This window comes from Cibotium barometz, chromosome 1, assembly GCF_041138505.1.
Source record: "Cibotium barometz isolate CiBa-2024 chromosome 1, ASM4113850v1, whole genome shotgun sequence".
NCBI classification, from domain to species: domain Eukaryota; kingdom Viridiplantae; phylum Streptophyta; class Polypodiopsida; order Cyatheales; family Cibotiaceae; genus Cibotium; species Cibotium barometz.
This window is the reverse complement of record NC_141046.1, coordinates 24,500,604-24,516,207: the sequence shown is the minus strand read 5'-3', so window position 1 is coordinate 24,516,207 and position 15,604 is coordinate 24,500,604. Positions and strand designations below refer to the sequence as shown.

Genomic DNA, 15,604 nt, shown 5'->3' with positions numbered 1-15,604 from the left:
TTCATTTGTCCAATGGCCTATAAAAGGGCAAGTGTGCTATTCATTGTAATCATTCACTCCCATAAGGAGTGGGTCCTTAGGGTCACTAGACTAGGATTGTTTTGGTGATGTTCTCCTTTTCAAGAAGGCAGCCTAAGGCTATAGATTGTAGGTACCTTTTTGTACCATCAAAAATATACTGAATTTCCAGCCATCTCTCTCTCTCTCTCTCTCTCTCTCCCCCCTACTGTCTGCGTTTTTGCATCAGCATGTTCTTAGTGGTGCTTAGGGCTGAAAGAAGACTCCCAGAGCTTCCACGTGTTACATTGGTATCAGAGCATCAAGCTCAGCAAAGCTAAACACTGATTCAATCCCATATGATGGTGTACAGGTCCAAGGTACAGGAAAGTACACAGATACAAAGCCCAAGGCAAGGAACACAAGATCGGGAAGAGCTCCCACGAGGTTTGTTGATGGTGTTCCACAAAGCCAGAGGGGATGGCAGTCCTGTGAGCCAGATAGGTTCTCGGGCAACGGTCCCAAGGGAGGATTATCCTCCAAGGGGTGATGTGAGAGTGCCAAACTCATTTCTCAGGAATGAAGACCAAGACAGTGTTCAAAGTCAGGGCAAGAATGGATTGGGGACTAGATGGAACAGATGCATAGATATTATTTAGAGTCAGAGTGGTTTGGAGACCGGGCCGGGTTTTCAGTGAAAAGGGTTGCCATAGTTGGATGGATGACAAAGGGACTCCAGGAATAGAGTGGGATGATGACAGTCATCCAAGGAAAAAGTTGGAATCCCATCATCAAGTTTAGTAGAGGGGGATGTCATGTGCAAGCATTGCCATGAACATTCCTAGAGCTAATCCAGAAGGGGCAGCCAAGAAAAAGATCATTAGAGCTAGGATTTGGAGCACAAAGTACAGATATGGCAGTAGGTTGGACTTGGAGGGCTCATTCGGCTGCAAGATAGTGGAGTTGACTGTACAAGAGCAAAGGCGGCTGCAAGCGCTGCATTAATGGAGAAACCAAGCCCAGTCGGTTGGCCGACCAGCAGTCGACCAACGTTTCATTTGTCCAGTGGCCTATAAAAGGGCAAGTGTGGTATTCATTGTAATCATTCACTCCCATAAGGAGTGGGTCCTTAGGGTCGGTGTTTTGGTGATGTTCACCTTTTCAAGACGGCAACCTAAGGCTGTAGATTGTAGGTACCTTTTTGTACCATCAAAAATATACTGAATTTCCAGCCATTTCTCTCTCTCTCTACTCTCCCTTCTGTCTGCGTTTTTGCATCATCATGTTCTCAGTGGTGTTTAGGGCTGAAAGAACTCCCAGAGCTTCCACATGTTACATATAGAGAGAGGCTAAACCATAGAAAATATCACAACTTTTTGCTCCACATGAAACGAAATGGTTTCAGTGATGCACACGAAACGTTTCAACACCGAGACGTGAAACGAGTTTCAAGGCCACCAAAACGAGTTTCATGGTGACCATGCTCTCAGCCAAAGGTAAGCAAGGAGAGTATTACTCCCAGCCAAGGGGCAAGCGCAGTGCATAAGGAGGGCAACCAGATCACCAAGCAAAGAGCAGCCATCTAACGCACATCATCAAGGCAGCCAATAGAGCGAAAACGCAGCCCATCTTCAGCGCAACAAAACGGACATCGGGGGTAGCCTATAAGGCAGCAATGCGCACCCAAAAGGGGCGCCCAAATCAGGTACCATCTGGGAGGCTCTGCGAGCAGCCTAACACAGCCTAAGAGGCTCCAAATCAGCCCAAAGGCAGGTCCATAAGGTCCAAGAAGGTCTAGGTATTGTGCAATCCCGTGGACAGCAAGTAAGTCAAGTCTTGTACCTCATTTTCTTGCAAGCAAATACACCTATAAGGTGGCGGCCCTTAAAAGGGTGGATTGGGACCCAATATGGTGTTCATGTGTGCTTCTCTCAACCTTGAACTTTGCAATTCAGTTTTCAGCGAGTGTTAAGCATTAATATCTTTTCATTAAAACGCTTCCACAAAGCAAGTGCATGTCACACTGCTTCACATCCGATGATGATGACTACGGTAGAATTTGGCTAGCAACTCGCCTCCAACCATAAGTTCCCAAGCCTGAGGTTTAGATAGCCCTGAGTCAACCCTACCAAGGCAATAGGCCCTGGCATCCTATACCACCAAGACATACTCCACATCTACTCCTAGACCCGGGGATCATGCCCCTAGGTACTCTTTTATAGACCAATTACAATGATAATTAGAATTCAGCCCTATACTTAGGATTTTTGCCTTATTGAGCCACCGGACTACCTTTGACTTGACCCAAAACTATCTAGACCTCACCCTGGCTAGCTCTTGCCTCCCACCGTAAGCCCAACCCCAAATCTAAAGTTTAGCCCCAACCCTCTTAGGTCATCCAACCCACAATTCATCCTAGACTCAGCCCAATTAGCGATCGTATAGCCCGAAGTTAATACTGGACTTGGCCCAATTAGGAATGTAACACCAAACCAAACATAAAGGACTCCATTTGGCTTTGTTCACTCTCCTCATGTGATGACTAACCAACATTGTGAAGAGTGAAGAGGAGTCCTGCATTGGCGCAACAAATTATGCTCTTGGAGACTATTCGACAATTGGAGCAAGTGAAATGGCTTGTGGATGTCTTGAAATTGTCCTTGCACTCGGGCATTCGTGCATATCAACCCCATGATATCTCGGACGCCGCTCCTATTGCTACAATCCTTGAGATATGGGAAGGTTTCAAAGGATTGTAGAGCAGTTGTTAAGCAACAACATGATTAGAAGATAGAGCAGTTGTTAAGGCCACAAAGGAGAAGAACAATACTAGTGGGGGAGTCGTAAGTACAACTCTCTCCAGTAGAGTTCCGAGCTAAGTGACTAAGCAAACAGCTTCCAAAAACAAGTTTGGTAGTCTATTACCTACTCACCTTTCTTCTTTGCAAAGCACTCCACATGCCTTTCAAACTCACGAATATAATCCACAGCAACAAAATGTTTCAAGACTACTTTGCAACACCAAGGTCAAGGGTTCACACAACCGACTTGGGACTCGCGCGATGGAAACCATCTAAACATAGGACAAGCACAAGAATTATCTAAATTAGGGTTCCCCAAGCTAGCTCACCACCCGATCATGGATCCAATACGACACACGATACCCCCCAAGCATATGTGCTCTAAGGCTCGTCCATACGGGCCATACCACTCACCCCTAGCATCTCGTACCACGAGTACTTGCCCCCATTGGTGGATCGTTTGCATCAAGGATGGACAATCGCGAGTGGATGGCGCCCATGGTCTAGGCACATACCATCTTGTCACATGACAGTACAATACAACAATCCACTCATCACATAACCCTCACTTGTAAAGTAGAAGCTATACTTACGTAATTATTAACTTATAAGTCGCTTTAGTAACTGATGAGTCTTTACCCTTATAATCAGCTTGCTTTTTCTAATCTTTTGAGCACCCTAACCCACATATTATCCAACCTAATCCCCAAGTTCAATTTAACCTTGGGGCTAGCCTCGAGTACGTAACAACCAGTTAATTTAATACCATGCAACTAAGATGCAGTTGAAGACATCTAAACCACCTGGTACTAGAAAGTGGTAGCCATCTTCACCCAATGTAATAATTATCATACATAGATTTGTTTGTTTTTTAATTCATTTATTACATGTGTGAAGTGATCTTGGCATATCATTACAATTGTTAAATGTTTAAGTGATGTAAGTAGTTTGCCAAATTCTAAATAAGTAAGGATGCACCCAATACACATGGTCCTAGGATGTTTTATTATGGTTAAACATTGTCGAATCCCAAATATAAAAGTAAAATTATGTTGTATATCAAGGAGCAAAACCTAATGCCACTGGCAACTTGATCTTCACAATGCTTTAGAAAGCTATCCCCCCCCCTCCCACCTCCTCTTTGCCGAAGCTAATTTCAACAATTGGATTAAAAAATGGATTTCAAATCTACATTAAAACAAGTTGCTGCAGATTTTGTTCAAATATGGGCTAACATTACTCTAGGAAATCGTATAGAAGGTTTTTATCTTGCAAATGATTTCCTTCGTAGTAGAAAGACAAACAAGGCTCCCTCTCAACAATTCTTCTGAGCCCCTATATATAATATGTATACCTAGATGAATCTAGGAACATGCCCAAATTCACCTTTTAGGAAGGTGCATGGTATATACTCATGGCAGTCAACCCACAAGACTATATAACTATCAACTCCATTATGCATAGTAAGGACTAGATAATCCCCACTAACGTCATCAATGCCCAATAGTGGGTGTAGAACTTTGTATCAAGATATGCTCTCACACGTGATCTCCACACACACACACACACACACACACACACACGAGCATATATTCACACAAAGCCCTTCGTACTGAGTTTCTGTCAAACCTCTGGAAAATATATTCCAAATATGTTTTAGAAGGCTTGTTATATCAGCAAACTTCTCCCTTCCTGAATCAACAAGCTATGTTGACAAGCTCATCTTGGTGGTAATGACAATGTTTCGTCTCTTCATTTGGAATGGGGGGAGGGAATTTTGAGAGTAAAGACCAGCCTAACTGTACAACCTGCCAATCTTCTCATTTTCCGAACGAAGTCTATCTTTAGGACTACATAGACCTCTTCATCAATGGATGCGCAATTTGTTGCCAATAAACACAAAAACATAATCACACTCCAAAAGAAGACCAGACCCATTATAAATCCATATGCAATTTGTTCCGGAGAAGCACATATCTAGCAGTTCATGATCAGCTACGTAGTTGTGCATCCCCGCAAGCACTAGCAACCGCAACACAATTGAGACTTGCCAAAGCAGAATTGGTTCTCTTCAAACTCGGGATATGAGTACACAACATGGGTGCAACTACCTGGAAAGCATTAAGCTCTCTGGCCAGGTGTCATCACAACCAAAAAACGTTTTAATGTATTAAACAATCAAGGCTTACTTCGGAACTTAATGCTGTCCACAGCTGTAAAAACAGCCCTATCCACTCAAAAGTCACCTTCAACAAATGTGCACCCCTTTGTGTGGAACCTAACCCAAAATTCTTGGTTAACAAACACACTAACTAAAGGGACCTCAGTTCCAAAAGCACATAAATCTGAAATGTAAAATAAGGGAAACCCGCACAGCAGAAAACACAAGAAAGTTCATACCAAATTAAAAAACATTTTTGGAGGGCAGAGCACTTACACGATCCTTCATTCTCCATTTCGAAACCAAACCACTTTCAGCAGGCCCTGCTGATGCGGACGCTTCATAGGCATCTCTACGCACGTCACTAAAGTAAACAGTTTGAGGTAGGTATGCAATGCTTGTATTGCTGACCGCCTCTCTTCTTGTGTCTTGTGCTGCCTCAGCATCCTCACCTTGACTCCCTCTAACAGGCGCGTCACAGTTGTTAAGCGCCGAGAACAGTGGCACCTGCTCCCTAGCCATGATTCCTCCCTCACACACCTGCTTAAAAGCTACAAAATCCCCAAGAGCCATCCACACGACTCTCCTTTGAGCTTCCTGAAGTGAAAGTTGTACAGACCATTTGACTTCCTTTCACCAGAACATTTATGGACTAAAGTTATCGTTAGAGAAATGCATCAATACTTGGCATCCATATTGGGTACATTAACATGACCAAATCAGTGACCCAAACTTCACGTTTTCCCCAGATGAGTAGATTCTGAATGAACCATCTGTAACCTCCGAAAATCATAGTGATCTGCTTTGAAGCTACAAAGAAACGCTAGAAAGGCCATATCCGCACTTCTCTGCAAAATTTTCAAGAAAGACTTTTCCAAAAACTGCACCATGCTTCAACTGAGAAAACGATGTGCATCTCATGCAAGATCTGAAAGAACACGTTCAAAGAGGTCCTATTTCCCTGCTTGAATGAGCTCCCAAATCATACCTGAACGCCTAATCAAGCGAATACAAGTCCCTAGGCATTATTCCCTGTTGAGTGCTGCAACATTGTCGGCAGCCCTGACAGCAATCTTTGGTCAGAATCCACATGCAGTTTGGGATAATGCCACCCAGAGCTTCGGTGAAGTTAAATGCCTGGTACTCCTACATTCTAGCCCTGGAGCTACCGCTGCCTTCCAGCCAAAAAAGCTGTCAAGAATCTCCGTTTTATGTTCACCTTGCAAAAGAAAAAAACATGAAGCCTTGACAATGGCACAGCTTCCGAGCTCGGACACCTCAGGAGACCTCCAACAACTAGGAGGATCTGCGGATAACCCTAAAGACTCTGACGCTGCAGCGCCTCCACCTTGGTCCCCAGTTTAAAACAATCATACAGGAATACAGAAGACCAAACAACGGCTGAAAACCCTGGAAAAATGGTGGAAACCCTACAAAGCAGGCACAAAAGCTGCAGATATCACTCCGTAGCTCGCCTGCTAATGCGTTTCCCCTTTCAGAGACAAGGAAATGAACAATCCGGAATGCTAAATCACGACCTGACAGAGGCAGGACGTACTGGATGTTGGGGGAGAGTCGTCCTGTACTGTCGATCGATGGACGCAGAAAAGCAAGCCTCAATAATGCAAAGGCCAGCTCACAGAGATGGAAAGCACCACGGCTCGTCCTCTTTGATGTCGGCAGGCCTGATCTTGGCGTTCAGCATGCATCCTCCGTATTGAGGTGTGTTCTCCAGCTATGTCACGGAAGCTTTTCTGTTAAATAAGGGGCAAGACAGGTAGGGTAGGCTACGGCCAAGGTCAGGCGGACAGCGGGCACGCAGAAGTAGGGTTGGGTTTAGGGTTAGAGTAAAGGCATGGAGAAACAAGCTACGGTTTAGGGTTAGGGTTAGCGCAAAAACAAATACACAGAAACGAAGAAGCTAGGGTAAAGTGGTACTCGTAGGAAAAGGTGGGGTTCTGTGCTGCTGCGCTGCAAAAGCTTTGGCCGCCGCAGCTGTGCAAATCAAAAGGGCCGGCACCATCTCCGTAGAACCCACCCCTTCCAAATTCCGGCCACGTGTTAATCATGGGTTGGTTACTACCACTAAGCAGTCGAATCCAGCCTGTTAAAATGCGCCACGTAGTTACAGCATGCTCCAAACTCTTTTGACCCAGCCTGGCGAAGGTGTAGGGAGACCGCCCGTGTGAAGGGAGCCCGGGTGTCTCTTTCTGAGAGGCGTTTCGCACATGAACTCCACGTGGAAGACGCGTTACCTTACTATTCACCATTTACCACAAACTCAACATTCCTATAGGCATTTTAAGGTAGCTTTCACATGCCCTAACTCTAATTGCCAAGCTTCATACTTGAATGGGCGCATCAATGGTACTTCAAACAAATGACGACACAGCAAAACACAAGTGAGCCAGCAACTAAAGCAAAGAAACACATTGGGGATCCTAGATGGAGGGGAAAAATGATTGTCTTTCTCGTAAGAAGAAGACAACCCATGTAGGACTAGACAACAAGTTTCCACCAGATGTGATTTCAAGAAGGCTAGCAATCCATGTGTATTCAATAATATAAAGACACCTCATTTGCAAGATTTGGCCAGCAAGTATTACACATACATGAGTGCAATAGGTGACGTGGAGGGACAAGATGGCTTGATGAAAATGGACAATGGATTATCGAAATACATCTGTTATACAAACAATTATTCTCATAGTTGTTTGGCTTTTGAACCACATAGAGGTTGATCCTAATAAGCAAGAAGTGTTTGTTCAACTAGGCATAACAATGAGTTGACCCAACACAAACTCTTTTTTGGAGAGGAAAATCAACAAAATACCTTTTTTAGGTGGAAAAATGAACAAAAGTTTGTAGGTAGTATAGCATTTCTCTATTCTTGATGGACAAGGTGGTCAATCAAAAATCAACGTAAACACATAGCCTACAAGGTCCTCTCCATACTCTCATGATTGAAGGTCTTACCCACTCCAATGCATGGAGTCTCCTCTTAAATTTATCACCTTCTTTTGGGTGATTATTCTCACACAGAGATACGTACACCAAGTGTTTTCAAAATGGTATCTTCATGAATGACCCACTTGTGCTACCTATATACCCAACTCTTAGGATAGATTACGTCGCCTTGAAAAGTTGTTTAGTATAAAGAGTTCATTTTGGACCATCATGGAACCAAACAAGAGAGAGGAATAAGATAAGGGGAAGCATTGGAGTATTGTGTTGCCTTTCTTTATTTTAATCAATTGAAGTTGCTAAGTAGTGACCACCTTATATAAATGTCATCGCTCATTGAGCACTTTGAAAAGAATGTCCTCCAATACATGAATGTTCTTATTTTCGCTTAAAAGTGCTACCATCTTGTAACATTAGCTTTTGCATCATGTGACTCTAAAATGTGCCTTTCTTGTCATTTTTCAACCATGATATTTGTGAGAAACACAATCTAAGAAGTTAAAAACATATAAATAGAGTAACTTGCCAGTATATTGGTGTCCTCTAATGCATTGTTATGTAGGTGATCCAAGAAAACCTCAAAAACCTCATGCAAAATCTTTAATTTATCCTCCTAAGGTGACTAAGGGTTTATCAACTATAAGTTTACTGCAACTCATGTACGACACTCGTGTTTTAATAAGCAAAAACACTAATGACCAATGCATTAGGCAAAACAAGGGGAAAGCACTAAGGTAACCATAATGTAATTCTCAAAAGGTCCTATGAGGTAAGTTATAGCCACCATAATGTAATTCTCAAAAGGTCATATTAGGCAAGTTATACCCATTGTCTCAAAAGACATAAAATAAAAAAGATAAGAAGATTCCAACTAAAAAATCACAAATAAAAACATCAACTTCAAACAAGTGGACCAAGCCTCAAAAGGCCATGTGCTAAGAAAAATGGTATCTTTGTTCTCTAAGGCAAGTGGCATCTTTCTTAAAGCACACATGACACTTGAAGCAAATAATAACATGAAGAAATGGTTACCTTTTACATAGAAACTAAAACAACTTTTCAAACTCTCTTTCGCTACTAAGCTATACTCAAATCGAAAGATGGCATGGACTTTAGCTATACTCAAATCAAAAGATGGCATAGTCTTGTTGCCCTTAAGCACATTTCAAACTCATTGCAAATAAAAAAATATTTTCTTGCCTTATCTCACCTTGTTGATCATTAACTTTTGACGCGACCTTGTCTTACATCTATGCATTTTAATAACTTTTCACGAATCAAATCAAAAAAGAAAAAGTTGTACTGTAAATGATACCATTTTAAAATGTTTTTTCCAATATGGCTTAAATTATATTCAAAGCTATAAGTAAATTTAATTCAACATTTTTAATATATGTGACTTAAATTATATTCAAAGCTATAAATGAGTTTACTTCTCGTTAAGGTTAAGTACAATGAGATTAAGAGCTATTGTTATCTTGAAAAAGAGAGATACATAATGGTCCTAAAATTGAGCCTCATGGCATGTCTAGGACATATCCAAAAAGATGCCACTAAGGAAAGGGATGACAACCACAATGATGAACAAATTTTATATACTTAGTATGTGCAAAAGTTCATCATGGTTGTCATCCCTTTCTTAATATATATAAGAGTCCATCTCCCTTTGATTGGAAGCAACTCATTTGTGTGTGCTAATGACATTTTGAAACCTTATACACAAAGACTTTACCTATCATAAACATGTGTACTAAGGGACTATAACATTCCATTTAGTGTCTAGTTCTTTTTGGTATGATTCTTATGATTTTTTGCAATAGCTAATGAATCCTTCAATTTATGGAATGCAATTATTTAAGCTTGGAATTATTTTTCTTGTTCAGAAGCTCTTCCCAAGTAAATAGATTTGATTCGATATCACGTGTACATATATAGCATCTCTCCAAAAAAAAAAAGATTGAAATTCTTCCATTTGAATTCAAACCATCAACCACCACTAATTATCCATCTTATTAATCTCAATTTTTAATCGTCGTCATTACTTTATCATGCTTGGTGCTATAGTTTGATCAACATGATCAATGTATTATATGATCTCTTCTTTGTGTCTTTATATTATTAGTAGGCAAGGTCTCGATCCTTGTTTATGTTGAAAATGTTTTTGAAGATTAGGTCTTTGCCAAGTCATTATATGTTGTTTTCTCACGTGCTTATGGAGGGTAACTAAATTTTTCATGGCTTGGGTCTTTGCCAAGTCATTCTATGTTGTTTTTCATGCTCTTTTGGAAGGTAACTATTTTTTCATGGAATGAAACTATGTTAGTTTCTCATGTTCTTATGGAAGGCAACTAAGTTTCTCCTAAGGATCTGTAAAGTGCCAATTTGTTTTTCTATTGACATCTTCCATTGTCTTGATCTCTTTTTGTGTCATATCCTCTCCCGTAAAATTTTACATGTTACCACCCAAACTATATTGTTAGCATTCCATTTTAAAAAAGCTTGGTGTACAAGTCTCAAGGCACACTTTTATTCTACGTAAGTAGGCCAACCTCATTCGAGGATGCTTATTGCCCACATGATTCTTGATTCTGTTTGCATTCTTCTTCCTACCATCATGTTTATCATTTAAGTTTTTTTTGAGCTACCACAAGACTTGAAGAGGGAATCTTTTGACAATTTAGACAAATATTCCCTTCATAAAACATAGGTTGGTTGGCTAAAAGTTGACCACTTAATGGTGGGTCTTTGCAATATACAATTACCAAATCTAGGGTGTTTTTAGGGTGGAGTACATGCAAACAAAAGGGGGGAAAGAACTTATGCAATAATAGAGGGATGAAAAGGGAGAAACAAAGTCAAGAGTGGAAAAGGATAGGCAACCGTTGCTATGGTTTGCAAAAATTACTTTGTTAGGTGATTTGAAATGATTGAAGTCTTGCCAAACAGCATGCATTATGTTTAAAATCTTCAATGGTGCCACAAGTTGACAATATTCAAGCAAGTGTCACCATGTTGAGTTAATGGGAATTTGTGGGGTAAAAAAATAACATACTTCTTACTTTTATCATAAAACCTATTTCATCTTGGAAGTAATAAGGTAATCCAAATAATGATGGCCTATAAATAAGTTGATGAGGTGAACGACAATTTTGTTTAAAGATAATGATTATTTAATGATGGCTCATAAACTAACAAGTTAATGAGGTGATGAACAACAATTTTGGGGGTTATGACTACATGGGAGGAAACACAGTTTGGCTCTTTGGGTGGGCAACTTTATCACGTGACAACAACTAGGCACCACGGTAAAAACCTATGAAAGAGATATGCACGTGGGTGAAGAGAGGGGGGGACTAAGAGATATGCATGTAGGTGAAGTCTTGTGGGGCAATAACTTGGAGGAATAAATGTTACCCTTTAGAGGCTAATATGCTATAAGGCACATACAAGAGGTTTTCTTTGTTCATTAAAGCAATTGGCAAAAATTCTCATGGAGATGAAGTTTTATTTGGGCAAGGGAAATGATTCCTTGCTTGATAAGGAAGCTACCTTTCTCATGGTATCTTTATTGGAAATCAATGCTCCACCATTGTCACTATGTGGGTTCCTCTATTATGTAAGGCCCCATGTATGGGGAATAACCGTTGTCTTGAGCACCCCCGCCAATCCCAATTTGGACACTGGGGATGTATGGTTGAATGGTTAGGAGATAGATTATATAGACTTGGCATCGTGCTAAGTAGGATACATATAAGTGTGAACCGATTGGCCGCACTCTTGGGTAGAAGGAGATCTTCCCGGGACACCTTGTCCTTGTTACAAAATTGATTTACCCATGTATTTTGGGGACACACTTTTATTTTTTCATTGATGGGGATGCATGTGCAAATTGTTTTAGTAGTTAAGGTTCAATTGAAGATGGATTCCTGTGTTGGGTGGATTCCCATGCGATATGTTGATGTTCTAGTATTTGGTATTGATGTATTGCATTGTCCTATTACTCATGAAATACAACAGGATTGGTTGATATGACTTCAATTGATTGCTCAACTAACGTGGTTTATGTTTGTGAGTTCTGGGTTATGAGTTGTGCGATGATACTGACAAAGGTGTTGCATAATTTGAGGTTACTAATTGAAGTGTCGCACATGGATGGTGGTGTGAGGGTACTGCTAGAGGTGTCACACAATGTAAGGATACCGATGGAGGTGTCGGCATAGATGGTGGATTGAGCAGTGGTGTGAAGATTACGATCTTAATATTTAATATAATATTTTATGGCCATGTGTGCTGGCACAAGTATATTTGCATACCCTTGATATTGAAATGTGCATGTGTGCACAAGTTACCTTATTTTGTTTATAAGTCTTTATAAACCTTGGAAGGTTCGAGGACTAAAGCTATTTATATGAAAAAGGTCCAAATATGGATGTACAATTTATTTTTGGCTCAAAGCCTAATTTTGGGAATACATTAAAAATACTCACGTCAAGAAGAGAGTCACTCACATTTGGGGGAGAGAGAGAGAGAGAGAGAGAGAGAGAGAGAGAGAGAGAGAGAGAGAGAGAGAGAGAGAGAGAGAGAGAGAGAGAGAGAGATTTGCACCCAATTCTTTTATCTTTGTGTCCTTGAATACTTTTATCTTGTTATGTGGTTTGTGGTGAGATTTGTTGAAGTTGAATTTATGTTTTTTCTATTTTATGAGAGGTACGTAATACTTAGATTAAAGGTCCTATAACAATGGTATCAGAGCTTTGGCTAAGTATAAGAAATCTGTAGCATGTGTTGGAAAAAGAAACTCAAATATTTTTACAATTTACTATAAATACAAGGTAAGTCTTTCATTTTATTATTTGTTGAATTATTTCATATGGTTTTATTGAATTATTATACTTAGCATGAAGTAGATAAGGCCTGCAAATCTATGCACACAGAAAAAATTGTGCATAGTACCTAAAATACCAAAGCTTGGGGATAAAAGAGAGACTCTACTTGGAACCCTTAGATAAAGATGAGACATCTAAGAATAAAAACTCACCTAAAAACAAAAACAAAACCTTAAACCAAATAAAGTCTCAAAACCATTATGCAAAACCCCAAAACCACACATCCTCTTAGCAAAACCACGCTTTTCTTCCAACTCTTACCAATAAATCATCTTCCTTGAATTAGATCCGATGAATAATCTCAAGCAACTATATAAGCCCTAGCCCTATCCTTAGAGCTAGTTGACGTTAATTTTAGTTAGTTAAGAGATGTCAGAATTAGTCTTTGCATAGAGATCTTGTGCAAAAGCACAGACTCTTGGCAGATTGGCTAGAAAAACATGAATGTATTTTAGTTTATAGTACATGTTTCATCTTGTGCGTCAAGCTATTTTGACAGGCACTTTTGACCAAGTACACTCATTCAACGAGTCAGCATCCTTTATAAGATACGTAAACCTTTACACTTTTTCATATTTTAACCTTTTTTAAAAATCTTTTTTTAATTTTAGATATGGGTGAATTTTTACAACATCCAACTAATCAAGACTAGCTCAATTCTCTCCTAACGTTCTTGTACAAAGAATGAGAAGTTTAAGAGGAATTTGAGAGAAAGGTCTTATGGCATTTGTCTAGGATAAGAAAGAATATTACAAAGAAAGTTGAAAATAATGAGAAGCTCGACACATATAACTTGATTAATAACAATGTATCCAAGCAACGTGTCAAGTGTTACAGGTGCCAAATTCAAGGATATGTTACAAAAGTTTTTCCATCAAAGATGAAGAACAAGGTCATAACAAAGGACATGGGTAATGCAACCAACACATCATTTAAAAGTATGTATAAATTCACATTTGCAATAGTTTCATACTTGCTTTGTATGTTGGATTGTTAGGATTTAGATAGAAAGCCTTAAACAATCACCGATAGTATTCAAAGCCAACCTGAGATAGTAGGAAACTATAGCATCATCTAACACTTGTGAATTGAGACTATGAGCTAGTTCACAATAGGAAGAATTGATGAATTATTAAGTTAAAAGAAGTTACAATCTAACAAGTTCAAGATACTAAGAAAAATTATTGAAAGTTAGGCCAAGATCATAATAAGTTAACCCTAGTGAAGTATTCCAAGTTCATGATCTTAAGTGACCAATTTAAGTTTACAGGAATCACTAGAACACCAAGAAAATGATGACTAAAAAGTTAGGGAAAACTATTGTATGCACATTATGATTATAAGATTTATTTAAGATTAAGTATAAGTTTTGTCTAAGTATAAGATGTGCTCAAGTCAAAACTTTGCTAAAGTTAAAAGGTTGTTAAAACTTTCAAATCATAAGAACAAGATTAGACCATGTCTGAAGTTTTAGATCTATTTTAAGACAAGAAGTTCACTTAAATTCAATAACAGTCAAACATATGTAAATATCAAGATTTATTAAGACCATCAAAATTTTACGAGTATTGCTACAAATTTGAGATTAATTTAGAGTAAATCATAATTATTTTGACAAAGGCATATATTTTAATTTATTAAGAAAAGCTATCTACCTATTGACCACAAGTTCTAGACTTAGATCTACTCAACTCTAACATTTAGAACTATCAAGTACAAAATCTGCTCAAGATAAAGAAATTTCACAAATATAAGATCTATTCTTATGTCTAAGTTGTAAGATTTTTTAACATATTCAAGTCATGGGTATATTTAATTGTTATTTTTGGTTAAGAAAACAAGTATTCCAAAGATATAAACTACCTAAATAATAGTAAATTTATAGAAGAGAAGAACATTAAATTACCCAAATAGTAGTAAATTTATTGAAGAGAACAATATTAAACCACCTAAATAACAGTAAATTTATAGAAGAGAACAATATTAAACTAGCTAAATAATAGTAAATTTATAGAAGAGAATAGTATTAACCTTTTTAGATTCTTAAAGAATGGCTAAGATACTAACTAAATCATTCAAGAAGTGATAATTTTTTTGAGTTCAAGAACAAAATTATAACATCTAGACTTGGAAATTTTTGAGCTTTGCAAATAATTTAATAATTCAAGAAATATAAACACTAAAAGAGAAATTATAATTTTTGAATTAAGTAGTGAGATTCATTCCAAGAAAACCAAGGAATTTAAAATTTGGGTCAAAGACCATCTCAACTATTAAAACAAGATCTGAACTACAATTGTACCAGTTATCAAGGAAAATATCTTGAGTTTTCAAGAAAGTTTATATTGATCTTTAATTTGATAAGACTTCTTAATTTTAGCGAATATTTTCTATATCTTTTACAACATTGACATTGATTTATGAAATTATAAGTAACTATTTGTTAATTAGACTTAAAATAAAGAAAATTTTGTGTCGAAATGTAAGTTTCAGAGGGAACTAGCCACTCCATCTCAAACTTGTGCTCTTAAGGAATGTTTGTATGGAGTTAATCTAGTGGTATGGGACACTAATTTCATTTCATATGAATAGACCATACACTTTTATGTCTTCTATCTTTCACCAACATGTGTGTATATGTGGAATGTGCCCTTGTGGTATGGGACACTTAGACCTATTTCACATGCATTCACTTTATTGGTTATATTTTGTTCGTGTCTTCCATGTTTATCACAAAGCCATCCACTCATCCAATTACACAACTGAGGACATTTGCTTCCCAACAGGAAGGACTA

General features: G+C 38.6%; 1 protein-coding gene across 11 annotated transcripts in view; it reads right to left on the bottom strand.

Moving 5' to 3' along the window:
- The window catches only part of LOC147641769 (regulatory-associated protein of TOR 1-like), a 118,069-nt gene extending 111,065 nt beyond the window's left edge, over positions 1 to 7,004 (bottom strand). For 7 of the 11 annotated variants that reach the window (XR_015266042.1, XM_086799253.1, XM_086799272.1 and 4 more), the window contains exon 1: positions 5,236 to 7,004. Coding sequence is in view for 10 of the 11 variants with exons in the window: in XM_086799253.1 (XP_086655379.1) it covers positions 5,236 to 5,532 (297 nt within the window). In the remaining variant the exon portion in view is untranslated. The remainder of the gene's footprint in view (positions 1 to 5,235) is intronic. The other 4 variants (XM_086799260.1, XM_086799285.1, XM_086799294.1 and 1 more) reach the window with 2 other exon arrangements.
- Between the last annotated feature and the right edge of the window lie 8,600 nt (positions 7,005 to 15,604).